The sequence below is a fragment of the Schistocerca nitens genome, chromosome 9, assembly GCF_023898315.1.
Source record: "Schistocerca nitens isolate TAMUIC-IGC-003100 chromosome 9, iqSchNite1.1, whole genome shotgun sequence".
NCBI lineage: Eukaryota > Metazoa > Arthropoda > Insecta > Orthoptera > Acrididae > Schistocerca > Schistocerca nitens.
The window spans coordinates 2,117,060-2,145,000 of record NC_064622.1 but is presented as its reverse complement, the minus strand read 5'-3'; the positions used below and the strand labels follow the sequence as shown (position 1 = coordinate 2,145,000).

The 27,941-nt window shown below is 45.0% G+C and overlaps 1 protein-coding gene across 1 annotated transcript in view; it reads right to left on the bottom strand.

Annotated features, from left to right (window-relative positions):
• LOC126203171 (glucose dehydrogenase [FAD, quinone]-like) overlaps positions 1-27,941 on the bottom strand; it is a 123,503-nt gene that overhangs the window by 29,222 nt on the left and 66,340 nt on the right. The window contains exons 3-4 of the mRNA XM_049937412.1: positions 17,961-18,233; positions 3,631-4,044 (exon numbers count right to left, since the gene is read on the bottom strand). Coding sequence (XP_049793369.1) covers positions 3,631-4,044; positions 17,961-18,233 — 687 coding nt within the window. The remainder of the gene's footprint in view (positions 1-3,630; positions 4,045-17,960; positions 18,234-27,941) is intronic.

Genomic DNA, 27,941 nt, shown 5'->3' with positions numbered 1-27,941 from the left:
CCGCTGCTCATTGTTTTCGAGTTGAGACACTTCCTAATGACTTCATTGTCGACAAGAATTAATTTCAAACTTCGATCCTTATTTAAATCATTTTTCAGTACAGCTCGTCATTGTGAACAGTTATTGGTGACTACTGAGCTAACAGTTCAGAGAAGAGGAGACCAAAAGCTTTTGATATGTGACGCTATTTAACAATGACGAAGATAAAGTGAGTGGATTATATAACTAATGAAGAGGTACTAAATCGAATTTGGGAGAAAAATTGTGGCACAGCTTGACTAAAAGAAGGGGCTGGTTGACCGGACACATCGCAATGCATGAAGGAATGATCAGTATAGTAATGGCGAGATGTACCGAGTCGTTATAATTAAGCTTTACCTATTTAACACGTTATAACACGGAAATAATTACCGTACGAGTACCAAACTTGGTAGCGATAATGCCGAGAATATGGGACGCAGGGTTTGCACGCGTCACAGCGCCACCGTCCAGTTCCAGCTATGGCCACCAAGCGCCGTGATCAGTGATCGTGATCCACAGTCTCACAAACCTGATCAGTCGTAGTGCACTTGTTGGCGTGTCAACATGAGCTTGGACAAAAGGAGCAGAGCATTACTGGCGAAGCACTGTTATCAGAACGCTGCAGCTGCACTTCGAGAATATCGCCGGCTGAAAGGATTACGGAAGGGTCCTCTTTCTCCAACTGCTGTGCGGAGCATCACGATGAAGTTCGAATCAACTGTAGAACTGGGCGTCGCTCCAGGAAGAGGCCGATGACTGCTTGCACACAGGTGGTTGGTGAACTCGCTGTTGCCGTGGCAGACAACGCTGCACGCGATGCCCGGTCGTCAGGCTGTGCGCGTGCCGTGTTACGACAGTTGAACATCCCGTGGCCCACAGTATGCAAAGTGCTTCGAATCATTGTCAAATGGTATCCGTGAGAGATGCATTTCTCCAGCAGCTTGAACCATAGGATGCACAACGACGTGTAGACTTTGCTCTCCACTTTCATGCTAGGACTGAAATTAACGAGGGGTGGACCTGGACCATCCTATGCGCTCTCTACTTTCGTGTAAGGATTGAAGTTGACAAGGGCTGGCCCTGGACCATCCTGTGCACAGACGAAGCTCATTTTTCTCTGACAGGTGAGGTGAACTCACAGGATTGCCGAGTGTGGGAATCTTCACCTCCTGTCACTATGCATGAAGTTCCTCTGTGCGATGAACGCGTCACCGTATGGTGTGGCTTCACAGCTACGTTCATCGTTGGCCCATTCTTTCTTGAACAGGTTGGAGTTCGAGGACCAAACACGTGCAGTGTGACTGGCCAGCGTTACTGCTATATCCTTCGCCAGTGTGTCTTACCCGCCCTACAGGAGAGAGACAAATCGAACTGAACAGTTTTCATGCAAGATGAGGCCCCACCGCACACCGCTCGTGAACATCGCCAGCTTCTCCGAAATACCGTTGGAAACGCTCGAATTATCTGCGGATCGTTTCCAAATGCTTGGCCGGCACCATCACCTGATCTCACTCCCTGTGGTTTCTGGTCGTGAGGCAACCTGAAGGACAGGGTTTAACAGGGGAACATTCACACATGTGCTGATCTGAAACGGAGCAAAACCAGAGAGGTAGCCAGCGTACCTACGGCAATGCTTCGTTCTGCTGTGCAGAATGCAATTCTCCGCTTTCAGACTGTCGTGGACAATGATAAGCGCCATATTGAGCCACTTTTATAGCAGTAATGGTACAGTTATGTAATGGTGTGATGTACCGTAGCAGCACATTAAAAGTGTTTCAGTTGAATTCAATCTACATTATTTCTCTTTCCCATATCCTTGACATTAATGCTACCAAGTTTGGTCCTCATACAGTAATTAGTTTCCGTGTTATAACCTGTTAAATAGGTTTAAAAGAAAATGGCTCTGAGCACTATGGGACTTAACTTCTGATGTCATCAGTCCCCTAGAACTCAGAACTACTTAAACCTAACTAACCTAAGGACATCACACACATCCATGCCCGAGGCAGGATTCGAACCTGCGGTCGCGCGGTGCCGGACTGAAGCGCCTAGAACCGATCGGCCACCACGGCCGGCTGTTAAATTCGGAAAGTTTAATTATAACCATTCAGTACTTAACAATAGGAAATAATAATTGCGGAGGGAGACCAAGGCTTCACTATAATAAACATGTTTGAAGTTGTAACGCCTCCGTTTTTTATCCCGACCTGATCTGATCGAATAGCAGCCCAATATTTATTGTTAACATGACCGTGAACCTAATGGGGCTGTTAATCGGAATTGACTGCTACGGAAGTTGTTACTTTCCAGTTCGTCCTGTTCAATACTATAATACTGAACGTATGGTAATAAGGAACACCAACACAGTTTTACTAATTACGAACTTATGTTCTCCTCAAAACACATAAAGGAGACAGCCACTGAGCTCGTCATACATATCTCATTACGGCTAATCTCTGCACAGGCTTTCTTCATTTGCCATTATCGTCACACGCTAATCCATCACTGCATCCAACACTGCAATCCAAGGTTAGGCCGGCGCGGTGGACGCGAAAGTAAATATCGGCATTAGTAACGTCACTGATCACTTTTATAAAGATACTTCATCACTTTCCCGGTATTTATTTATTTATTTATTATTTATGGGTCTAACCACGGCGACGGTGACACCCTTCTCGGTTAAAAACCCTGTATTCCAATAATGGCCTCCACACACACACACACACACACACACACACACACACACACACACCGTTCCCGCAAACCACTCTGGTGCATCTCGACACTCGCTCTCGCAACACGTCACAATCGGTTGTTCGCCCTATCGACCTGTGCCGAGTGCAAAGTTATAGTAAAGGCCTACGGACACCTTACAAAGTGGGGCTAGGATGCATTGTTTATACAGAGATAAGGATGCTCGTACTGGATGGACCAGCGTGGAGAGCTGCGTCAAACCAGTCCTGGAACTGAAGACCGAAATAACAACAACACTCAGCTTAACTATAATGAACATTCGATTCTTGCTCCTGGATGAAAGCCCCGGTAGCCGTTGAGGGCTACGGGTTTGTCGACAGTATATGTATGGTGTCACCGCCAGACACCACACTTGCTAGGTGGTAGCCTTTAAATCGGCCGCGGTCCGTTAGTATACGTCGGACCCGCGTGTCGCCCGCCACACGGCAGGTCTAGTCTAGAGAGACTCCCTAGCACTCGCCCCAGTTGTACAGTCGACTTTGCTAGCGATGGTTCACTGACTACATACGCTCTCATTTGCCGAGACGACAGTTTAGCATAGCCTTCAGCTACGTCATTTGCTACGACCTAGCAAGGCGCCATATTCAGTTACTATTGTGAATAGATAATATTGTGAATCATGTGCCGTCAAGAGCGACGTCCATCATTAATGGATTAAAGTTGAGTATCAAACTAGCTACGTCCGCTTTCTGAATTCTAATTCCTTGTCATGTTCCAGACCCCACGTCAGTAGAGTCCTTCCCTTCTCACGCCAGCCTGCGTGAGCTAAAACGCGTGCATTTCGGCCTGCATTCGTAACACGGTGTTGGCTCTTCTGCCAACCCAACAATACGTTACAGCTAACCGCGGACTGACCTCCTTGTCGGCGAGTACGGTGGAGAGCGCGTGGGCGCCCTGCAGGAGGAACTCGACGCCGAGCGCGCGCTTGGTGGCGGGGTCGAGCAGCAGGCGGGTGACGTGCGCCTGCGTCAGCACGGTGAGGTTGGGGCGGCGCGCGCGCACCGGCCGCACGTAGGCGGCGTTGGCGCTGAGGCGGCGGCCGTGGCGCGACGTCGTCTGCAGCAGCGCCACGCCCAGCTGGCGCGCGCCGTTCACGTCGGTGACGGGGAAGCCCAGCTCGCGCCACGCCTCGATCAGCGGCGCCACGTTCTCGTCCTGGTACGGGAACCACTCCACCGTCTGGTAGCCGCCGCGCCCGTGGAAGCCCGGGCTCTTCTTCACGATCTCCTCGTCCTCGTTGTCCTCGGACTTCTTGAAGTACGGCAGCACCTGCCAGCCGAGACAATCACCGATCAGTGGGTTCAGAGCTGTCAAACAACGTAGAAACGTGCAAGCGAGTCTCGATATGCTTCGTCATCTTCAAAGGGCAAATATAGGCATGTGACTGAGTTCGGACGAGAGAGAAAGATTGGGCACCGGCAAATGGGTTTGTCATACCGTGGCGTTACAGCTCGTACGCGCATGCTGCCATGACAGTGATGCGTGTGTGGAACCAACTTATAGAAGAGGGTCGTACTAAGCTACACACGGTTACAGAACCCCACAGTGTGACCACAGCATGGGATGAACTCGTCTGAGCTTCCTTGGGACCAGGAACAACATGATATTGAAATCTACAAAGCAGGCAGCTCACAGCTCTTCAGCGATTTTATGCGTGGCGTACACATCGCCCAAGCTATTGAAGCACTTTCTTCCTTCCAGGGCTGCATTTTCTTCCCCACCGCCCTCGCTCCCTGTACTCGCTCCTTCCCTTGTGCCACCTGCTTCCCCTCTCTCGGTGTAACTGCTTAAGTCGGCTCGGCTATCCTCCTAGTTTCTGGTATTCCTTCCCATTTTTGTTCCTCTTGCTTTTATTTCTCACCTGTCCTCCAGCATTTTCGTCCCCTTTTGGTATTTGAGATCCCCCTTTAAAATTTTATCTCTGTAGTGTGAACCAACGTAGCGTTTTTGGCGTCGACCTTACCGCCGCCTCCATCATTTCTTGACGCCATTGTCTTTTGTCTCTAGTTAGCCAGCATGGTAGCCGGACCATGTGGTGACGGCGTTATGTACCCTCTTGGTTGACCCCGTCTCTCCCGCAAAAACAGGGATCACACTTCTGGTATCCGAGCTGATACCTCCCTACATACTCTTAGGAGTGGTTGCCTGTCATTCGGGAGCATCAGAATTCCCACCAACAGCCACTATGCCAGATTGTTCTTGCTGTGGCAGGATGGCGCCCTTGAGGAGAACCCCTGATCAAAGCGAGTAGTATCAGGGCGGACGCTTTCCACCTGAAACCCATTAAATTTCGGAATACTGGCTGTCTCTTAAGCTGATAATGGATCTTTTAATGCTGCTTCTAATAACCCTGTGGCCTTCCCTTCCCTGACTACACCGTAGGAAGAGAGCCAGCCTCACTGGCTTGCAGTGAAAGCCTTTCCCCACTTCCTGGTCTGCACTAGGACTGACGTGAATACTTGCATCATCACCAGAAACTATTGAAAGCAAGTTTGATGAAGTGGACTCTCCGAGTAAGATGTGCTCAGTATCGCTGTTGATAAGAACTTTTTCTGGCATCCAATCTGCTGCATTTCAAGACTGTGACCGTCTCGGCGACGTCCTGGTGTCCACTACACCCCACAAGCATTTGAATGGTTCAGGAAGCCATTTTTCATAGAGACTTTTTCCTCAAACTGGTGAGAAACTCCAGGCCATTCATTTTGTTTGGCGTGTACATGAAGTCCGTAAGGAGAACTGCATCGATACAAGCGCCTGTATTCCGGCATTTGATGAGTACATCCTCTCAGAGAAGGTCAGGGTTATTTATTATCAGTGTACAATGAAGCTGTACATCCCAGCACCCACGAAGTGTTTTCGGTGTTTGCGTTTCAGACAGATGTATTCCTGCTGTACAGCGCACCCTGTGTGCAGTGAATATGGACACCCACTCCATGTGGGGAGCCCTTGTGTTCTATCATCCGTGTTTGTCAATTGTCACTACCATCATTCTCCACACTCACCAGAGTGTCCGGTTTATAAGAAGTAAAGGAAGATACAGGAGTATACGTTCCTTGATTGTTTGTCCTACACTGAGGTTTATCAGAATTATGACCATCTTCCCCCTGTGTCCGTGACATCTAACTTTGCCTCTTTTACGTCCTTTTCCCCTTCCTCCTTCCTTCTCCTTGCTCCAGTCCCGCCGCCTCTCCTCTCCCCCTCCCCAGTGGCTCTCACCACCTTTCACTCCAGGTGTCCCTCCCCCTATTCTTCGATGTCTGCTGGTGATGGGGCCCCATCCCAGGACCCCTCCCCCTGGTCTCTCCCTGACCAGAGACCTCCTGCCACAAGTGGCTGTGGGAACCACAGTCTATGTGACCCATGATCGCTGAAGCCTGTTCTCTCCAGACCCTGCCCTTCTCGACCTACAAAGGAGAAGAAGAAGAAACATAAGTCCCAAGACAAGGCCCCTCTGCTGCCCCCAGAGGTGCTGACTTTCCCTCACAACCTGAGTCAGACGTCATGTGTATGGATGTCACCCAGCTCTTATTGGTGACAGATGGGTCCCAGCAGTGTGACCCAGCTTGGCCCGTTCACCTCCTATTTGGATCCTAATTCCGTGCTTATTTAGTGGAATTGTAATGGATACAACAGTCAGTTTCCAGAGCTACAATACCTTATTTCCTATCACTCTACAGCGTGTCATTCTCCAGGAATCTCATTTTACTGATGTTCACTTGTCTTCCCTTTGAGAGTTCTGCACCTTCTGTCGGAACTGGGTCAGCCTTTGAGGGCTTCCAGTGGGTCTACACATTATTCTGAACTGACTTTGTTAGTATATGGATCCCTTCATACGAAACTGGAAGCAGTTGCTGTTTGGGTCCACTTGGAATCTGCAGTCAGTGTTTGCAATTTCTGTCTCTCTCCCAACAGGCCATCTATGCCTGCTACCCCAACTTCCCCCCTACAACAACTACCACCTTCCTTCCTCCTCCCTAGTGTGGTTGTGCTTTTTCTTCTAGTCAGGGTCTCCTCATAGACCATGACTTGGTGCTTTCTTAATGATAGTTGCCCTACCCATTTCAGTGTCACTTATGAAACTTTCTCTGCCATAATTTTCTCGCTGACTTCTCCCATTTTCCCTTCATTATACTGGTCGCTGCACAACTACCTCTGCAATAGTAACCACTTCCTGGTGGTTCTCTCTTCCCTTCCCGCCTTCTAATGGTAAGGTTAGCCCACTGGGCTTCCCATTGCGCTAATTGACCTCTGTATACCTTTCAGGTCATGTTTACCCCATCTTTTCAGGTTGTATTGATGAAGTCGTCCGTGACGCCCGATATAATTATTCGCGCCTTGGGCATTTGCCGTACCCAGCTTGATGGGCTCCTTTCGCCACTGTTTGGTCTCATGGTGGAGCACAGCCATTGTCAACACCATCTGTGTTCGCAGTCGGCCCTTGCAATGCCTTAAGTGGCACCTGTCCTACGCCAGTCTTATTACTTTTAAATGTCTTCATGCCAAGGCCCATTGCATAATTAAACAAAGTAAGCAAGTGTTTCAGGAATGCTTGGCCTCCTCTCTAGGTTCTTTTGTCCTTCATTACAGATATGGGTTAGACTCCTTACGCTCCAAGTTTGCTAATGGCAGTCTTCCATCCCGAGCCTTCGCCTTCCAGGTGGTCTTTACATGGATCCATTGCTTCTCGCAGAACACCTCGCGACCCATTTTACGCTACCATTGTATCAGCCTCTTATTCAGTTCCCTTCCTCCTTCAGAAACAGCAGTCTGAAACCTCCCACTTATGTTTTATCACTTGTCAGGCAGAAACCTACAATGAACCTTTCTATGAATGGGAACTTCTTCTGGCTGAACTTCTTCTGGCTGAGCTTCTGGTCCTCTCCGCTTCCCACGAGTCAGGCCCCGTTTCGCCAGTTCCGATCCCACCAGTCACTCCGAATTTGGGTTGGCAACATGCAGCTCTCGGCAGACCCAGTAGAATTGGCTCCACAGGACTGGGTATTAAATGTGCTCCTTTTTTGTGTTGCTATTAATGGACACATGTCCTCCATCATACCATCACTCACCTGTGCTCTGTATGTTGATGATTTCTGAACCTGGACTAGTTCCCTCTCGGTGGCCACTGTGGAGCAACAGCTCCATGGTGCCATCCATGTGGTTACTCTCACACGATTTTCAGTCCCCTATAAATCACGTGTCGTGCATTTCTGTCGTCATATTGTGGTCTATCTTGATCTGGAGCTCTGCCCTGGTCTTCCATTTCTTTTTGACAACAGGCTTACTTGGTTGGCCCATATCTGCCATCTGAAGATTGGCAAACTCAATGTCCTTAGATTTCTTGCCCACACCTGTTAGGGCAAAGATCATTCTACTCTTTTCTGCATTTATTGGACCATAGTTGTATTTCGTCTGGACTATGCTTATCAACAAGTTTATGGCTCAGCTGCCCTTTCCACACTGCTCCTCTTGGATCCTGTCCACCATCGTGGTATCTTTGGCTACTGGTTCCTTTAACACGACTCCTGTCAATAGTCTCCTTCTTGATACTGGGACCTCTGTCCCACTTTCAGTTCAGTGGTAGTAGCTCCTGGTTTCCTATGCCATCGCTATCTGCTCTTTATTCCGATCTTTTTGTGGCTTTGGGACGTCAACCACCTACTGCCCCACTGAGGTGGGTTTACTGATTGGGCCCAACCTCACTTCTCTCTGCCATGATTTCATCTTCCCTGTTTGGCCTGTTCTCCCGAACACCCCTCCCCCCATTGGTTAGTTCCTTGGCCCCAGATTTGGATGGATCTCTTCTGGTGTCAGAAAGCCTTCATTGCTCCTGCCCACTTTTGCAGGAATTTCCGTATGCTGAATCTGCCAATCACATGGGGTATGCCGTAACATCTTCTGGTGGCACAGAATACCATATCTTGCCTGCCACAGGTGGGATGTTTACTGCAGAATTGATAGCCACCTATTGGGCCCTCTGCCTTACTAAACAGTCCTCTCTCACTCGAGTTTTGTTGTGTATGGATTTGATGAGTGGCTTTCATGCTATTGCTCAGTTTTTTTCCCACCACCATTTTTTCTGTACCATTCATGACCTTCTAACCAGTTTTGTCCATCCTGCTCATCCGAATGATTTCATTTGGTTTGCCAGCCATGTTGGTATCCTGGGCAAGGCGAGGGGGGGGGGGGGTGGGGGGGCAACCACCTACCATGATTCCTGTGGGGCACATTTCCATCTTCACGTCAGATTCCTTTTTGCTCAGTTTGTTCACTCATGGGCTGTAAGGGGACTCCCACCATTTGATGTTCTTCCCAACACCTCTACTGTGGGATATCTACTATCGACAGCCATCTTTGTGTTGGCGATATGAGGTTCACCCATGGTTCTTCGCTCCAGAATGACCTCCCCCTCCCCCCTTTGTATTCACAGGGTCCCCTCACAGTGATCTATATTCTGTTGGACTACCCCGCCTTTTGGCACTTCACACTAATTACGCTCTCCCATCTTTCTTGCCTGGGTATTTGTGGATGAGCCTTGCATGGTTACACCGATTCTCAGTTTCCTTCGAAAAGTGTTTTTTTCAGATTAAGGACCCAAATTTCCCTCTGGAACTGGAGTCCCTCGATTATCGTTGGCATTGGTTTGGAAGACCTTTGACCTTGCCTCCACAACAGCCAGGTTTGCCTCCCTTTTCCCTATGTTTTGTTTCGTCTTTTGTTTCTCCTTTTCTAGAGTCTGATAACATGGTATCGTGGTGAGGATGAGTGCAGGCGTTTGGGGGCGCCCCTTGCTCTCACCCTTCCCCCTCCCCCCTCCCCCCCTCGTATTGTTTACTCTTCCTGCCGCACCGACACTCCTTTTTCCTCTCTGTTTGCCCATTTTCCTTTCTCATCGACTGCACTGTGCTGTTTGCGTTGTTCCTCCATCAGCTTCTGTCACCTTTCTTTGTCCGCCTCCCCCCCCCCCCCCGCCCTCCAGTCAGCCTGCCAACCTAGCAACTATTTACCAAGCACCAGGTTTCCATTTCAGAGATACTTAGTAAGTATTTGAAGTGAACCGAAATATCTATCAGATTTTCGTTACACTTTAAGAATGAAAATAAATTATTAAAATGTCCATGCTTTTAATGATGACCTCAGCATTATTCATTACTCTCAAGAAAGTTGGAATGTAGGCGGTGGACTTTTGTAGAGGTACATTATCGTGTTTCATTACCAAGAGGTGTGTCGCTTCAAGTGACTTATAGTTTTCACTCTGCATGTGGCAGACAGTGTTTACATGAAAGCTGTGGCAGGACCTAGCTGGACCTGACATCTGACAGCGGTGGCTGTGACTGCTTACGCTCACAACCAAAATCCTGAGCAACTTTCCAGCAGACTGTGCAGTGCACCACACCAGCTGTAGCAGCAGAGTCCTGTCTGCTCTCCAGTGTTCTCTGACATTCTGAAAAACTTGTCCTGAGTATGCCCTTTCGTTTGATTATCCAGCTCAAATACTTCATCCTGTCAGTCAAATTATATTAAATCAACTTCGGACGCCCGAAGCAACTTTTATTTTCCCAGACTAAAGCCACACACACGAGACAATATTCTCCCAAAAAGCATTTCAGAATAATTCTTAGTCTTCCGTTACCTCTCCCTCAATCTGCAAACTCTGTATCCTATTGGTCCTTAGTTAGTGCCCACCCTAGGGATTTGCGATGTTAGCATATCATCGATGCTGATTTTGATTTCTTCGTCAACGTCTGATCATCGATGGCTGATAATAATCGACCATAAAATATCGATTTAAATGATGAATTTCTTGAATAGCGTTTAAAGCAACATACAAATACATCTGACATCTTTTTTATTAATCTATAAATACAACAACAATTATCATTACAAATGTCACAACACTTCATGTAAAGCGGCTAAAAGCCATTTTAATGATATACACTTCTGATGGCGTCAGCGTGGCGTCGATCTGTAGTATTATAAAAACTGAATAAACTGCCAAGATCACAAAAATCATTTATACATATACGAGTAGATGACCGGTTTTGGCATTTGTCTGTTGCCATCTTCGGATCTGCAAAAGCTGTGGCCGAAAATGCTAGGAAACAGGATGCTAGGACAGCACCACGCATAATTATGTCAAAAATTTACAGTACATGAAATAGCATCATTACATTATCTCCTCCGTCTGCACTATAAGTGATGCTATACAATGGATGTCCGTGTTGGTATAGTGAGCTACTCTGAAAGTAGTCAGGTCAGTTTTAAAATAACAGCTACGTACACACACATCATTGCACCGATTACAAGTGCTCACATTCATCACCACTTCCCAACTGGCAGATCCCAACGTGAACATCCTTAGTGATGTGTAAGTACATCACATGGCGCAGTGGTAGAACAAATCGATACTGTCATCTCACATCATCTTAACGCCAACCTTATTATCATAACATATCGCCAAGGCAGTATTCTATATTTTCAAAAAAACTGTCTGTAAAGCAGTATGCTACATTCATAAAACGTAATTTTTACGTAAACGTTTTTATATCATTTTAGAAAATTTCTAAAAACATTTTATAAACATTCTTCATAATTATTTACCCAATTTTCGTTTATACAAAATCGTAAGCAATATGACAATCTATAACCACTCAAAAATTCAGCTAATGTACAGATAGTGGCAGCATATACAGGTTGATTTTAGTAGATCCAGCAATAGCTCTATGTCTGCAGACACAGACTGATATTTCATCAAGAATACATTCAAGTTACGTGTACCAACAATGGAGATATTTCGCATTTGTGGTTTTGTTGTCAATTGCGATGTTTACTTGAGCTCATCCATGACAACACGTTACTCGAGGTTTTGGTATTTATTCAGTGTTCATATTTAATAGAGTTTCTCCTTCGGTCTGTTGCCTTGTTGACAGAGAGAGCTAAACAGCTCGAATATTTCTGTGCAGTTTTTTTAACTTTGAATAGTTACTAGCAGTGATATGATTTCATCATCTGGAAGACTATCTTTCTGGTAATAACTGAATTGTGATGGTAGGTCCTTTTGTGCTCCTGTTTAAAAGGTATTCCGTTCTTTTACTACTTTATAACGTTCACCCCATAAATCAAATTTTGTATCTCTCTTTTCCTGCAATGCAAAAAATGTAGCTCATCTACACTGATAGCCATTTCAACAGCTGCAAGGAAATGCTTGAGTGTTTTGATCGCCTTCGAACAGGCCAAAACATCTTGAAAGCTTATGTTCAGGAATCTGGTATCGAGCATCGTTGATATGGCTAATATCTTAAGGCGATCAGCTACTAGTAAGAACATTTTTTATTTCTGTTGTGCAATTCCTCTTCAGTAGCCTGTATTGTTTGCATGCCAGATGTTCTGATATTCAACGTACTAGTTACTGGCATTACTTTACTGCTTCAAATTACTTTTCTCTGTAAAGTTCACGAGTAGACACTTCTCTAGAGTGTCTCAGAAAAAGTGGTCAGTATTCGGGGATATGACAGGAACGATCATGTTGTTGCTGTGGTCATCAGTCCTGAGACTGGTTTGATGCAGCTATCCATGCTACTCTATCCTGTGCAAGCTTCTTCACCTCCCAGTACCTACTGCAACCTACATCCTTCTGAATCTGCTTAGTGTATTCATCTCTTGGTCTCCCTCTACTATTTTTACCCTCCACGCTGCCCTCCAATGCTAAATTTGTGATCCCTTCATGCCTCAAAACATGTCCTACCAACCGATCCCTTCTTCTAGTCAAGTTGTGCCACAAACGTCTCTTCTCCCCAATCCTATTCAATACCTCCTCATTAGTTACGTTATCTACCCACCTTATCTTCAGCATTCTTCTGTAGCACCACATTTCGAAAGCTTCTATTCTCTTCTTGTCCAAACTGGTCATCGTCCATGTTTCACTTCCATACATGGCTACACTCCATACAAGTACTTTCAGAAACGACTTCCTGACACTTAAATCTATACTCGATGTTAACAAATTTCTCTTCTTCAGAAACGATTTCCTTGCCATTGCCAGTCTACATTTTATATCCTCTCTACTTCGACCATCATCACTTATTTTGCTCCCTAAATAATCTAATCCCCTCAGCATCACCCGGTTTAATGTGACTACATTCCATTATCCTCGTTTTGCTTTTGTTGATGTTCATTTTATATCCTCCTTTCAAGACACTGTCCATTCCGCTCAACTGCTCTTCCAAGTCCTTTGCTGTCTCTGACAGAATTACTATGTCATCGGCGAACCTCAAAGTTTTTACTTCTTCTCCATGAATTTTAATACCTACTCCGAATTTTTCTTTTGTTTCCTTTACTGCTTGCTCAATATACAGATTGAATAACATCGGGGAGAGGCTACAACCCTGTCTCACTCCTTTCCCAACCACTGCTTCCCTTTCATGCCCCTCGACTCTTATAACTGCCATCTGGTTTCTGTACAAATTGTAAATAGCCTTTCGCCCCCTGTATTTTACCCCTGCCACCTTTAGGTTCAAATGGTTCAAATGGCTCTGAGCACTATGGGACTTAACATCTGAGGTCATCAGTCCCCTAGAACTTCTTAAACCTAACTAACCTAAGGACATCACACACATCCATGCCCGAGGCAGGATTCGAACCTGCGACCGTAGCGGTCGCGCGGTCCCAGACTGTAGCGCCTAGAACCGCTCGGCCACACCGACCGGCCCTGCCACCTTTAGAATTTGAAAGAGAGTATTCCAGTTAACGTTGTCAAAAGCTTTCTCTAAGTCTACAAATGCTAGAAACGTAGGTTTGCCTTTTCTTAATCTTTCTTCTAAGATAAGTCGTAAGGTTAGTATTGCCTCACGTGTTCCAACATTTCTACGGAATCCAAACTGATCTTCCCCGAGGTCCGCTTCTATCAGTTTTTCCATTCGTCTGTAAAGAATTCGAGTTAGTATTTTGCAGCTGTGACTTATTAAACTGATAGTTCGGTAATTTTCACATCTGTCAACACCTGCTTTCTTTGGGATTGGAATTATTATATTCTTCTTGAAGTCTGTGGGTATTTCGCCTGTCTCATACATCTTGCTCACCAGATGGTAGAGTTTTGTCATGACTGGCTCTCCCAAGGCCATCAGTAGTTCTAATGGAATGTTGTCTACTCCCGGGGCCTTGTTTCGACTCAGGTCTTTCAGTGCTCTGTCAAACTCTTCACACAGTATATTATCTCCCATTTCATCTTCATCTACATCCTCTTCCATTTCCATAATATTGTCCTCAAGTACATCGCCCTTGTATAAACCCTCTATATACTCCTTCCACCTTTCTGCCTTCCCTTCTTTGCTTAGAATTGGGTTGCCATCTGAGCTCTTGATATTCGTACAAGTGGTTCTCTTCTCTCCAAAGGTCTCTTTAATTTTCCTGTAGGCAGTATCTATCTTACCCCTAGTGAGACAAGCCTCTACATCCTTACATTTGTCCTCCCTGCTTAGCCATTTTGCACTTCCTGTCGATCTCATTTTTGAGACGTTTGTATTCCTTTTTGCCTGCTTCATTTACTGCATTTTTATATTTTCTCCTTTCATCAATTAAATTCAATATTTCTTCTGTTACCCAAGGATTTCTATTAGCCCTCGTCTTTTTACCTACTTGATCCTCTGCTGCCTTCACCACTTCATCCCTCAGAGCAACCCATTCTTCTTCTACTGTATTTCTTTCCCCCATTCCTGTCAATTGTTCCCTTATGCTCTCCCTGAAACTCTCTACAACCTCTGGTTCTTTCAGTTTATCCAGGTCCCATCTCCTAAAATTCCCACCTTTTTGCAGTTTCTTCAGTTTCAATCTGCAGTTCATAACCAATAGATTGTGGTCAGAATCCACATCTGCCCCTGGAAATGTCTTACAATTTAAAACCTGGTTCCTAAATCTCTGTCTTACCATTATATAATCTATCTGATACCTATTAGTATCTCCAGGATTCTTCCAGGTATACAACCTTCTTTTATGATTCTTGAACCAAGTGTTAGCTATGATTAAGTTATGCTCTGTACAAAATTCTACAAGGCGGCTTCCTCTTTCATATCTTCCCCCCAATCCATATTCACCTACTATGTTTCCTTCTCTCCCTTTTCCTACTGACGAATTCCAGTCACCCATGACTATTAAATTTTCGTCTCCCTTCACTACCTGAATAATTTCTTTTATCTCGTCATACATTTCATCAATTTCTCCATCACATGCAGAGACAGTTGGCATATAAACTTGTACTACTGTAGTAGGCATGGGATTTGTGTCTATCTTGGCCACAATACTGCGTTCACTATGCTGTTTGTAGTAGCTAACCCGCACTCCTATTTTTTTATTCATTATTAAACCTACTCCTGCATTACCCCTATTTGATTTTGTATTTATAACCCTGTAATCACCTGACCAAAAGTCTTGTTCCTCCTGCCACCGAACTTCACTAACTCCCACTATATCTAAGTTTAACCTATCCATTTCCCTTTTTAAATTTTCTAACCTACCTGCCCGATTAAGGGATCTGACATTCCACGCTCCGATCCGTAGAATGCCAGTTTTCTTTCTCCTGATAACGATCATGGGTTTCAGAAACCATGTTTATTGAACTGTTTTCGTCGGAATGAACGTTCCTGTCATATCTCTGAATGTTGACTGTTCTTTCTGGGACACCTTTGTAGGCCCCAGTACATCACTATCTCTCAGATCTGAGACGATTAGTGTAGATGGTGTACTATCATGGCTTTTAACGATATTAGTCACCGGACGCTGCTCTAGAAGTGAAAGTTGAATTCTGTTACTGAATACTTTTTGAATTAGTTTGAGTTGTGGTTCTTTTTTTACCTCGTCATTTGATATTACAGTTTTTTAGCCTATTTCACAAAATTCTCCGCTCCAGTAATCAGTTTAGGCAGTTTGTCGTTTCAACAGATCTCTTTGCCACGAAATTTGGCATATGGGCAAAAGAAGATATACGACTTCTTCTGACGCGTGCTATTTGCACCCCTTTAAATACTGCAGCCATGTTATGAGGCATAAAGTTAAAGTATATGGCTCCAAAAACGTTTTAAAGTCTCAATTATCTATGATGTGTATATGCAGACTGAAAAGACGAACGAAAATTTGTCCCGAGGCTCGGAATTGAACCCAGGTCTCCTGCTCACTAGGGAGATGCGCTAACCGCCACGCGACCTGTGATGTACGTACTGTAAGACCTTCAGTACACATACCATCAGATTATTTGACTTGTCACTCTAACGAAGGAGGCGAGTCTCAGCAATATGTCTCGTGGTCCTATCGTGGCGTGTTTATCTTATGCCGTTAGGTCAGACGATAGGAATGCCACTTGCACGCTTAGAGTAGCAGATTGCCGGTGACCACCTTTAAACAGAACTTGGTTAATTTTCACACACATTTATTAAAATGATAACAAGCATAAAAATTACTTAACTTGGTTCTGGATGCTATTTACAATTGACACTCTGAAGTTCCTTTGGTATTGGTACGTTAATCTTATTCTCACATATATCTCTGATACTTGACAAAAGTTTATCTTCATGGCTACCTACAGGAATATGGTAATCTTATTAGGCGCAGACTGAAACTTGACTATAGACTGGTACAGACAAATGTAGAACTCGTACCGACTGGTACAGACAAATGCAGACTGACTAATTGGAGGTCTGTACACTCGTTATAATACCTCGCGCGTTCATGTATCACTGCGCGAGTGTGATCCGCGAGGAGAAAAGGTTCTACGTTAGCAGCAACCTCATTGGCTGCGTTACATATTAATACGCGGATCGGCGGAAGCAGAATTTGGTCCGTCTCCATGGCAGCATCATCTCGTAGTGCGGAGACGGACGAGCGCTGCGCCTGCGCTGTTGTGCTTAGCGGGGCGCGCTCTAGTGGGAAAGTTGTGTACGCGCTGACTACGCGGGACTATGTACACAACACCACCCTAGTACATTGGCTTTTCACAGCTGCACAGACTATCCTGGCATGCCTCCCTCCTCAGTCCAAATTCCCATTCACAGATCAGCCCATCCGGTATTCCCCTAAACTTGAACAGCATTGCATATGCTCCCCAGGTGTGTCGGAATAACACTTCAGAATCGAACGAAACAGGGGATCCTGCCTGAAACCCAGGCATAGTTGCTTTAATCCAATAAAGCTATATGTCTCCAGAGAGATTTGATGCTGAAATGTATACCAATACAGTCGAAGAGCCTCCGCAATGCTGTTCGTTTTTAGGGGAATACCAAGTGGGTTCAGAGGTGAATGAGAATTTGGACTGAGGAGAGAGGAGTGCTAGCGTAGCCCGTGCAGCTGTGCAGAGCCACTCCACTGTCCCAGGGTGGCGCAGGGGTCAGCACGTGTGCCTAGTGAGCACGACGCTCGAGTTGGAATTCTGGCCTTGGTACAAATTTTCATTCGTGACTTCAGTCTGTGTGTATGCATTACGAGACTCGAGACCTATGGTAAAGGCAAGAGCCTGGTTGTGAGTTGGCGAAGCTGTGAAACTTCCGGGCAGATTAAAACTGTGTGCCGGACCGAGACTCGAACTCGGGACCTTTGCCTTTCGCGGGCAAGTGCTCTACAGACTGAGCTACCCAAGCACGATTCACGCCCCGTCCTCACAGCTTTAATTCCGCCAGTACCTCGTCTCCTACCTTCCAAACTTTGCAGAAGCTCTCCTGCGAACCTCGCAGAACTAGCACTCCTGAAAGAAAGGATATTGCGGAGACATGGCTTAGCCACAGCCTGGGGGATGTTTCCAGAATGAAGCTGTGTTCCGAACACTATTTGTTTAAATAGCAAAAAAGTTATTGACAGTGGTGGCAAGCAGCCTGTAGGCTTTTGGCCAACATACGAAGAGGGTATTCTGCCTTAAACGTCGATGTTAAAGGGTTTCACGGTCGATATTGAAACATCGATGCGCAAAGTCCCAGTATCGATATTTTATAAATATTGAGGACCATCGGACATGCTTATCCTAGGCTCATCCATTGTGCGTGCAGACGAACAAGTGGGGATCCTTCCTCCAATTGCAATAGCACTCGAGGAGTCGCACCTGTAGCGTTCTTTACGGACAAGGTGCTCTCTTTCTAGTGATCAGGTTTTGCACTACGAGCTGCGCAGAGGGTGACGTCACGTTAGGTGGGGGTCAGTGGCCCGGTACTCACGCTCTGGTAGCCCCAGCCGTCGTTGCCCTTCTGCTCCCACTCGTCGTAGTCCCTGGGGTGTCCGCGCGCGTAGATCATGTAGTTGATGGCGGAGGAGCCGCCCATGACCTTGCCGCGCGCCCAGCCGCAGGAGCGGCCGCGGCGCGCCTTGCACGCCCGCCCGTCCGGCTGCGTGCGGTAGCGCCAGTCCAGGTTGCTGTTCTGCAGCAGCGGCGCCATCGCCGGCACCTCCGCCACCTCCGGCTCCTCCACGCCCGCCTCCAGCAGCAGCACCTGCCGACGGACGCACGGCTGTAGCCGCCGTACTGCTCTGTTCCTACATTAGCGTATCTGAAAGGCGCGGGACACAATAACTACAACGACAACAAGGCATGTCTCGTACACCGAGGCTCAATAGCGTCCTCTGTTGTGTGTCCGGATAAGTCACTGTAGCTAAAAACGTGATCAACACGTGCGAAGGCGAAGAGGTGAAGCAAAAGCTGTTATCATCACATGAGTAATTTCGAGCAGATTTATCGCTATCGACAGGGGATCTCAAGTTGATTCCGTATTTCTAGATTTGCGGAAAGCTTTTGACACAGTTCCTCACAAGCGACTTCTAATCAAGCTGCGGGCCTATGGGGTATCGTCTCAGTTGTGCGACTGGATTCGTGATTTCCTGTCAGGAAGGTCGCATTTCGTAGGAATAGACGGCAAATCGTCGAGTAAAACTGAAGTGATATCAGGTGTTCCCCAGGGAAGCGTCCTGGGACCTCTGCTGTTCCTGATCTATATAAATGACCTGGGTGACAATCTGAGCTGTTCTCTTAGGTTGTTCGCAGATGATGCTGTAATTTACCGTCTAGTAAGGTCATGCGAAGACCGGTATCAGTTGCAAAGCTATTTAGAAAAGATTGCTGTATGGTGTGGCAGGTGGCAGTTGACGCTAAATAACGAAAAGTGCGAGGTGATCCACATGAGTTCCAAAAGAAATCCGTTGCAATTCGATTACTCGATAAATGGTACAATACTCAGGGCTGTCCATTCAACTAAGTACCTGGGTGTAAAAATTACGAACAACTTCAGTTGGAAAAACCACATAGATAATATTGTGGGCCAAAGGTTGCGTTTCATTGGCAGGACACTTAGAAAGTGCAACAAGTCCACTAAAGAGACAGCTTACACTACACTCGTTCGTCCTCTGTTAGAATATTGCTGCGCGGTGTGGGATCCTTACCAGGTGGGATTGACGGAGGACATCGAAAGGGTGCAAAAAAAGGGCAGCTCGTTTTGTATTATCACGTAATAGGAGAGAGAGTGTGGCAGATATGATACACGAGTTGGGATGGAAGTCATTAAAGCAAAGGCGTTTTCGTCGCGGCGAGATCTATTTACGAAATTTCATTCACCAACTTTCTCTTCCGAATGCGAAAATATTTTGTTGAGCCCAACCTACATAGGTAGGAATGATCATCAAAATAAAATAAGATAAATCAGAGCTCGAACAGAAAGGTTCAGGTGTTCGATTTCCCGCGCGCTGTTCGGGAGTGGAATGGTAGAGAGATAGTATGATTGTGGTTCGATGAACCCTCTGCCAAGCACTTAAATGTGAATTGCAGAGTAATCATGCAGATATAAATGTAGATGTAGATGTATCATTAAATAATGTCTCAACAGGTAAAGGGCTTGCTATCACGACAGTAATGAATGTGTGAAGCCGGTGCTTGAAATATCGTCGTACAATTCGACAAACATGTACTGCACCATACGTTGTAACAACGAAGCAGGTTGACGGACATATTCGTCGAACTTGATAGCTTCCTCCACGGTGTTGGTTCTACGTCGCAGCTCTGCAAGAAGAAGTGGACTTGTCTGCCTAGCCGATTTGAGGCCAACTACTGCGAACAGTCCTGTCGGAGGAACATCCACAACTGAGCATTACACCAGAGGCTGAGAATACGGCTTCAGTTGAAAAGTTCTTTTACTAACACACGACCGGTTTCGGGCTCTTATAAGCCCATCTTCAGGTGTCGAGCGCCGCGGTGGACGTGTGCTAGGCGCGGTGTGCCACCTATGAGCGCTACCTACGGTAGCACATAGCTGATTAATATCGAATCATTAATTCGTAAATTAAAATTCGTAAAAAATAATAAACGTTTATAGAACCACCAGGAAGCATATGTACAGAAGAATGCACGGCAGCTAACACTTTTGGACAGTGCTGGAGAGCCTAGTACAAGGACCAATCAAAAATTTTCTGCTTGAAGGCGTTTCTGCAGCGTATATGCAACATAGCGCGACTCCGATGTGGCTATACAAGCACCCACACGTTGTTGTTGTTGTTGTTGTTGTTTTTGTTGTCGTCTTCAGTCCAGACACTGGTTTGATGCAGCTCTCTATGCTACTCTATCCTGTGCAAGCTTCTTCATCTCCGAGTACATACTGTAACCACATGCCTCTGAAACAGCTTACTGTATTCATCTCTTGGTCTCCCTCTACGATTTTTATCGTCCACGCTTCTCTCCAGTGCTAAATTGGCGATCCCTTGACACCTCAGAACGTGTCCTGCCAACCAATCCCTTCTTTTAGTCAGGTTCAGCCACAAATTCCTCTTCTCCCCGATTCTGTTTAGTACCTCCTCATTAGTTACGTGACCTGCCCATCCAATCTTCAGCATTATTCTGTATCACCACATTTCGAAAGTTTCTATTCTCCTCTCGTCTAAACTATTTATCGTCCAAGCTTCACTTCCATACATGGCTACGCTCCATACAAATACTTTTAGAAAAGACTTCCTGACACTTAAATCTATACTCCATGTTAACAAATTTCACTTCTTCAGAAACACTTTTCTTGCCACTGCCAGTCTACATTTTATTTCCGCTGTACTTTGACCATCATTAGTTATTTTGCTCCCCAGATAGCAAAACTGATCTACTACTTTAAGTGTCTCATTTCCTAATCTAATTCCCTCAGCATCACCTGACTTAATTCGACTACATTCCATTATCCTCGTTTTGCTTTTGTTGATGTTCATCTTATATCTTCCTTTGAAGACACTGTCCATTCCGTTCAACTGCTCTTCCAGGATCTTTGCTGTCTCTGACAGAACATTGGGGAGAGGCTACAACCCTGTCTCACTCCCTTCCCAACGACTGCTTCCCTTTCGTGCCCCTCGACTCTTATAACTGCCATCTGCCTTCTGTACAAATTGTAAATAGCCTTTCGCTCCCTGTATTTTACCCCAGCCACCTTCAGAATTTGAACGAGAGTATTCCAGTCAACATTGTCAAAAGCTTTCTCCAAGTCTACAAATGCTAGAAACGTAGGTTTGCCTTTCCTTAATCTTTCTTCCAAGATAAGTCGTAAGGTCAGTATTGCCTCACGTGTTCCACCATTTCTACGGAATCCAAACTGATCTTCCCCGAGGACGGCTTCTTCCAGTTTTTCCATTCGTCTGTAAAGAATTCGCGTTAGTATTTTGCAGCTGTGACTTATTACACAGATAGTTCGGTAATTTTCACATCTGTCAACACCTGCTTTCTTTGGGATTGGGATTATTATATTCTTCTTGAAGTCTGAGGGTATTTCGCCTGTCTCGTACTTCTTGCTCACCAGATGGTAGAGTTCTGTCATGACGGGCTCTCCCAAGGCCGTCAGCAGTTCTAATGGAATGTTGTTTATTCCCGGGGCCTTTTTTGACTTAGTTATAGGCAAGGGATTATGTGCTGCTTCGTGATAACGGACGTCCCCATAACGCAAATCTCGTAACGCAGAAGTCACACCCACTCGACTGGGAGACATTCGACCGCCCGTTCCATGGTCCTGGTCTCTCCCCGTGAGATTATCACACCTTCGGGTCCGCAAATAACGCCTTCAAAGGTCGACGATTCCTGTCGGACGAAGACGTGCAGCAACCAGTTAACCAACTTCTTCACGCTACGGCCTTCGAACAGAATTATTTGGTCGCCCCTTGTATACAGGCTTTCCAGGTCACGCAGGCTGTCGGCACTGGAAGGCCGTGGAGTACGGATGTATTAATTATCGCTTTGTAAAACACTGTTCTGTTAAAGAACTTTTATAGCTTCTAATGGAATCCAGGCACATTTTGTGAGTGTTCGGAACAGGTTTTGATTAGCAGCTGGATTTAGATGTGCGCATATATAAACCAGTTACATGGCCTTTAGGCTGTAAGGTTTGTCTGTAAATGAGAATCATTTTAACTGTGACATTATCTGCAACTACGGTAGCTCGCGATCTTTAGTCGTTACGCAACCTCTTCAAGATAGGTTACTGATTCTGGCACTTAGTTCCACTTTTTTCTTTTGTGTTGCTTAGTTGTCGCACACATTCTGTTTTGTAAGAACGATTAGAATTCCGACATGGGAGTTACAATTATAGTTTTTCACTTTAAAGGTCGATGTGCGTAAGGTGTTACCACTTTTATTACATTCTGGCTAATTCGTAATCGTATCCGTTAGTAAATATTGCGCTCACGATTTCGTTTAAGCAGGGTTCGTGGCCCTGCTGCTGTGGGAACGCAGTGGCCTGAGTTCAACATCAGTCCCTCAGAATTAAGTGCCAGGCGTGACTGCGTTTACCTGATAAACGGAATTTTATATTGTAGAGGAGCCAAAGCCTGGATACATCATTTGGAAGATAAAACCGATTCAGCTTTAAGTACTTTACGGGCCATTTTAGCTGAATCATGAGCTGCGACCTGTACAAAGTAACAGAAACTCATATAAGGCAAGAAACCGGAACTAAATGAAAGGATGTACAGGACCAACATACTCACGAAATGCGTTCACAGCTTTCATAATCAACTATTTTTCGCTAAGTAGCGGATATCAGTGACAACAACGTAGAACTCTTCCGTAATACCTAGAAAGGACAATAGCTAAAAATAGGAACTTCCTAATAAGAAAATACCTTGTAGGTAAAGGACTACTAAAATCCACACACCCTGAGTACCCGTATCAGGTGAGCTAAGAGGTCGTCGTATACCGAAAAAGTGGTCAGAAACCGACCGTATCTGATTATTTATGAGATTATGTAAGATTAAGCAGTCCCGGTCTCTTATTTACCTAAGAAGGACTAAAAATCATGCTGGTAAGAACTCCAGTTATTCAGTCTTAAATTGTGGTTCATTTCCCAAAAAATTTAATAAAAAATTTTTGAGGCTTAGCACGAATAGTGTTCAGTTTCTAACTACTTCCTCGGTATATGCGGGCCCGTTAGCTCACCAGATACTGTTACTGAAGGTGAGTGGACTTGAGTAGTATTTTACGTACCAGATAGATTCTAATTAGGATGTTCTTATTTCAGCTATTGTCCTTTCTAGCATCAAGGGAGCTTTCTATGTTGTTTTATGCTAATTTATAATTGACGTCCGCTATTTAGCGAAAACTTGCTGACTATGAACGCTCGATCATCCCATTGTCTCTTGTGATCAGAGCCTGACTTGATTTTGTAAGTTCATCCCGTATATCTTTTCGTGTAGTTACGGTTTCTTGCCTTGCGTGAGTTTTTGTCTGTTACTTTGTACAGATTGCACCTCACGATGCAGCTAAAATGCTGCGAAATCGATCGGGCTTATAAATAAAGCACTTGCAGCTGAAGCGGTTTTATCTTTTATGTCTTAAATATGAGAGAGCTGTACGCCTCGCTAGTAGAAACTATCTTCTTGATAATGCGGGCAACATCATTTCAATGGGTAACTACTTCCACTGTGTCCACCTCTTCGTTAGCATAGCTGCAGCATGTGTCATCGGGGTCGGAGCACCAAGGAGCAGCAGTTGTGGTAAGTGATGAGCAGTTGATGCATCGCTCGTGCCGAGCCTGCAGTACATGGCAGCTCAGTAGGTACACTGCTTTGACTGGCGCGTAATTAGCAAGGCACGTAGGCGTGCAAGCTACTCGACCTTGACGCTAACAAAAATCAAATCTGTCTCTTTCACGTTTGGTGACATTTAGTAAACATCTGCGATCGAATAACAGTGGTAACGTCGACCTGAGAACCACTACATTCCACTCTGTGGTCCGAGTGTCGGACGTTTAGGAGAACAGTGTTGGTAATCGGTGGAGTGGCAGCGGCAGGGGCGCCGTCACTGCAGACTCGTTTGTACGGCTCCTCGCCGACAAGAACGGATTCAAGGTGTGTCGTACGATCAGGGTGAGTGAATGGGGCCTTTCAGTTCCACTTCGCGCTTCAGTCGGGACACTTAATGGTGAAAGCATCAGTTCTAAGTACTGCGGCTCGCGTTTATAAAGGAGCTTACAGACTCGCCTCCACAAGCGAAAATAGAAGCCAAGTCTTTCAGATCGAAAACTGTCGGCATCAGCTCTTGACGAATTATCGCACTTTAGTCAACAGACTTTCAAAGAACAACAAACATGCTTTTTTCCTGCCATCATTTGTGATTTTATTCTAGTGTTGTTGCAATGCCTTCTTGTTGTCGTACCGCAGCTAAGGCACAACATAACGAACATTACGAAAAGTTTAACATGAAGATATTCTAATGCACCAAATTAACTTCACGTTGTTCCTTCTCATCATGAAGATTATTTGCGGCATCGGCACGATGCATTTCGTCTTTTTCGTTCGAATTATGTGTAGGGAACATTTCGGGCTAATCCATTATTCCAGAAAACGCATCTCCGACGCGGACAAGGAATACTTGTACAAATATGCTCATATGTGTGTGCGCGCTAGTTCCTTCAAAAATAGAGATCAGAGTAGCATTAATCCACCGTCACGGAGAAAGGGAGGCAAACAAAATGTCAACAGTTACAAGGGAGTGACACTTTCGCAATGCGGCACAAAATATTATCAAAAATTCTCCGGAATAGGAGAAATTTCAGGCAAACGACTGGGAGAATATTACAGTCGTTTTCGAAAGAGAAGATCCTACACAGGACAGATTTTTAACTTAATAATTCGGTACAGAATGTTAACCTGCAAAATCAGTCATTGATTTCGAGGAAGCATTTGATTCGGTAGAATGAGAAACAACAGATAAAATCAGTAGAGAATTGTATGTTCAGCAAAATTAGAAAGTAATTTGCGAAACTCTTAAGAAGTACAATACCTAAATTTAAATTTATGGGAGAAGTATCTCAGCTATTTTAGATAAGAACTACTGTTTGACAAAGAGACGGCTTATCGCCTTTACTATAATAAAAATAGAATTAAGGTAAACTACACGGCTTTTGTAGACGATATCGCAATACTTTAAAAAAATCTGACTGAAGCAGTTACTCAAATAAATTTTCTGGAAAAAACGGCAATTCGAACTGGTCTCAAATTTACAATTGAAAAAATTATGACATAAAAAGATGAACCAAAATACACAGAAATTCAAGTAGGTAAAACAGAGCGAGCTAGTAAATTTAAATATCTTGGGCAAATTTATATATGTAGCTGGATGGACTAGAAGAATTTGCCATGTACGAAAGTTAATAAAATAGAAAGAGCATATGGTTTGGCAAAATATATCTACAACTACAAATGCATATCTAGAAAAAACAAAACTAAAACAGTAAACAACAGCGGTAAGACTGTGGTGTCTGTATGCATGCGAATGCTTAACGAAGAACTATAATCTGAGCAAAATAGAGGTACCTGAAAGACGGATGCATGGTAAATTAAAGATGATCAGAAAAAGAGAAGTAATGAGGAGACCTGCAATAAAGTAGGGAAACCATTAGAAGCAATGGAATTTCAAGACTGATCTTTGGACATCTCTACCGAAAGAATGAGAACAGGTGAACGAACAAACATTCCTGTACTCCTGGAAAAAGAAATCGACTTAACATGAATTACAAAAACAAGAAAAGAATTAGAAAATAGCATCAAAGAATCGGAAATATCATAAATAAACCTTTTTAAGAATAAAATACTAAATTTAGAAGGTTTTGGAAGTAGCAAGAAGTCAGGCATTCTGCATTTGATGAAGAAAATGCTGCAATGACAAGTATTCGTAGGAAAAAATACAGAGAAGGGATGGTGAGAAAGAGGACCGATTCGAATATTGGATGACGTTCAAAATGGACGATACTGGTAGCAAATTAAGGAAGAGGGACAGAACAGAAGTGACGAGCGCTCAGTAGAAAGGAAGCAAATACGAGTGCAACGTTGAGGGTTGCATACCTTAGACATCAAGCTGCTGCTTTTATGTGCGCGCAGTATTAGTTTCCTGTGACGACTCTTAGTAGAGACTCCCCATTCACTCCGAACCGAGCAATAACTGTATTGGCAATCGTCATGCCCAGCTGTTGTTAATGCAGTGGCAATGCCGCGAGTCCTCGATTACAGTGTGCTTGAGAACTGGTGTACAATATTGTCTCGCCTTTCTACGCTGGTAGAGTTCACTTGCACTTGACAAGAATCAAGCGACGAATTTTACGGTTGTGATTGGGTAGCGGCGGAGAGTCACAAGTCCAGCATCAGAGTGTGCAGACACGGCGAGTATGCAGATGACCCACTGGAGAGTTTAAAGCGAGTGTACGTAGCGCGGTCGTGACGGTCGATACCTGGTGCAAGACGTGGCGAACACGGTAATGCAGTTGATATCAACACGCTTAAAAAATTTGTACACGAGAAGAATAATGCGGAAAATTTATATCTGTATCGATTCTCATGTTATTAAGTTTCTAAAAACATAATGCCGTTATTTAGGAAGTATTCTAATGATTTACTTCATATCAAGAAACTAACTGTATGTATTTTTAGTAAATACCTCTACAGCAACAAAGAGACAAGTGGGAGCAGAGAATCTGAGGTACCATACCTCGGCTGTTTGGCAGACACGCGCCACAATTTTGATGAGGACGGTTTCTCCGCGCTTTTTGGGAGCCAGCCAGCCGTCTGAGGTGTTTCCGCTCGAGTTGTCGAGTCGGTGGGCAGAAAGGCGGCGCGTTAGTTCTTAGCGAAAGCGTGCACCGGCGCCTCGTCACCCCACAGACGCGCCTCTGTGTGTGGCAGATCGGTCTGCCGATATCTCCTGTCTGTCGCCTGAACAAAAGGCGGACCTTGCCGTCGAGCAAAGTGTTTGATGAGCTGGCACGTCAAATCTAACACCGATTCCTAGGCTCCTCATGCACACAAAAACTCCTCTTCTGTACTTAAACAATCTCATGACCTGTCCCAAGAATTGGTATCTCGGAGTGAGTTCCTAAAAAACACAGCCAGTTATCAAAAATGGTTCAAATGGCTCTAAGCGCTATGGGACTTAACATCTCAGGTCATTAGTCCCCTAGAACTTAGAACTAATTAAACCTAACTAACCTAAGGATATCACACACATTCATGCCCGAGGCAGGATTCGAACCTGCGACCGTAGCGGTCGCGTGGTTCCAGACTGAAGCGCCTAGAACGGCTCGGCCACCAGCGGCCGGCCAGCCAGTTACCTGCGACCTCTATTCAGCATACCCAACTGCCCATTCAACTTGTACTAATACTCTAAAATTTGAAATATTTACTCGCGCAATTAGAAAGAGGAGGGTGAAAGATATTGGTCAGTGTATTAAATCTAAATTATAAATATATATAAAAAATTTAAATAAGAAATGTATCCTAAAATTAAAAAAGAAAACATTACGCAAATGCAGAGTTCGGTTTTATGGGGACGTAAGAAGACTGGATGATTCCAAATGAACGAAACGCTTCTTCTACATCTTCGTCAGAAAACCGAAATCAAGGACACCGTGATGTACCAACATCAAAACAGACCTAGAGGCAGTGGTTATGCAACCGGGAAGACGCGCAAAACTGATTGTGAGATCTCCTCGAAACAGCTGTAGTGATGCTTTGGACGTGTGGAGGTGAGAAACGAGCATCTGGTGTCGAGCTAGGCATAAGCGTTGATGAGAAACTTGTTGCTTAGACGAGAAAAAGCCCCAAAAAATAACTACCACATTCTTTGTAAACACATCGTGGTCGTTAGAAGGCACACCTACCTAAAAAAAGTATAAGAAAGGGCTTTGTGTTTTGCAGCTGAC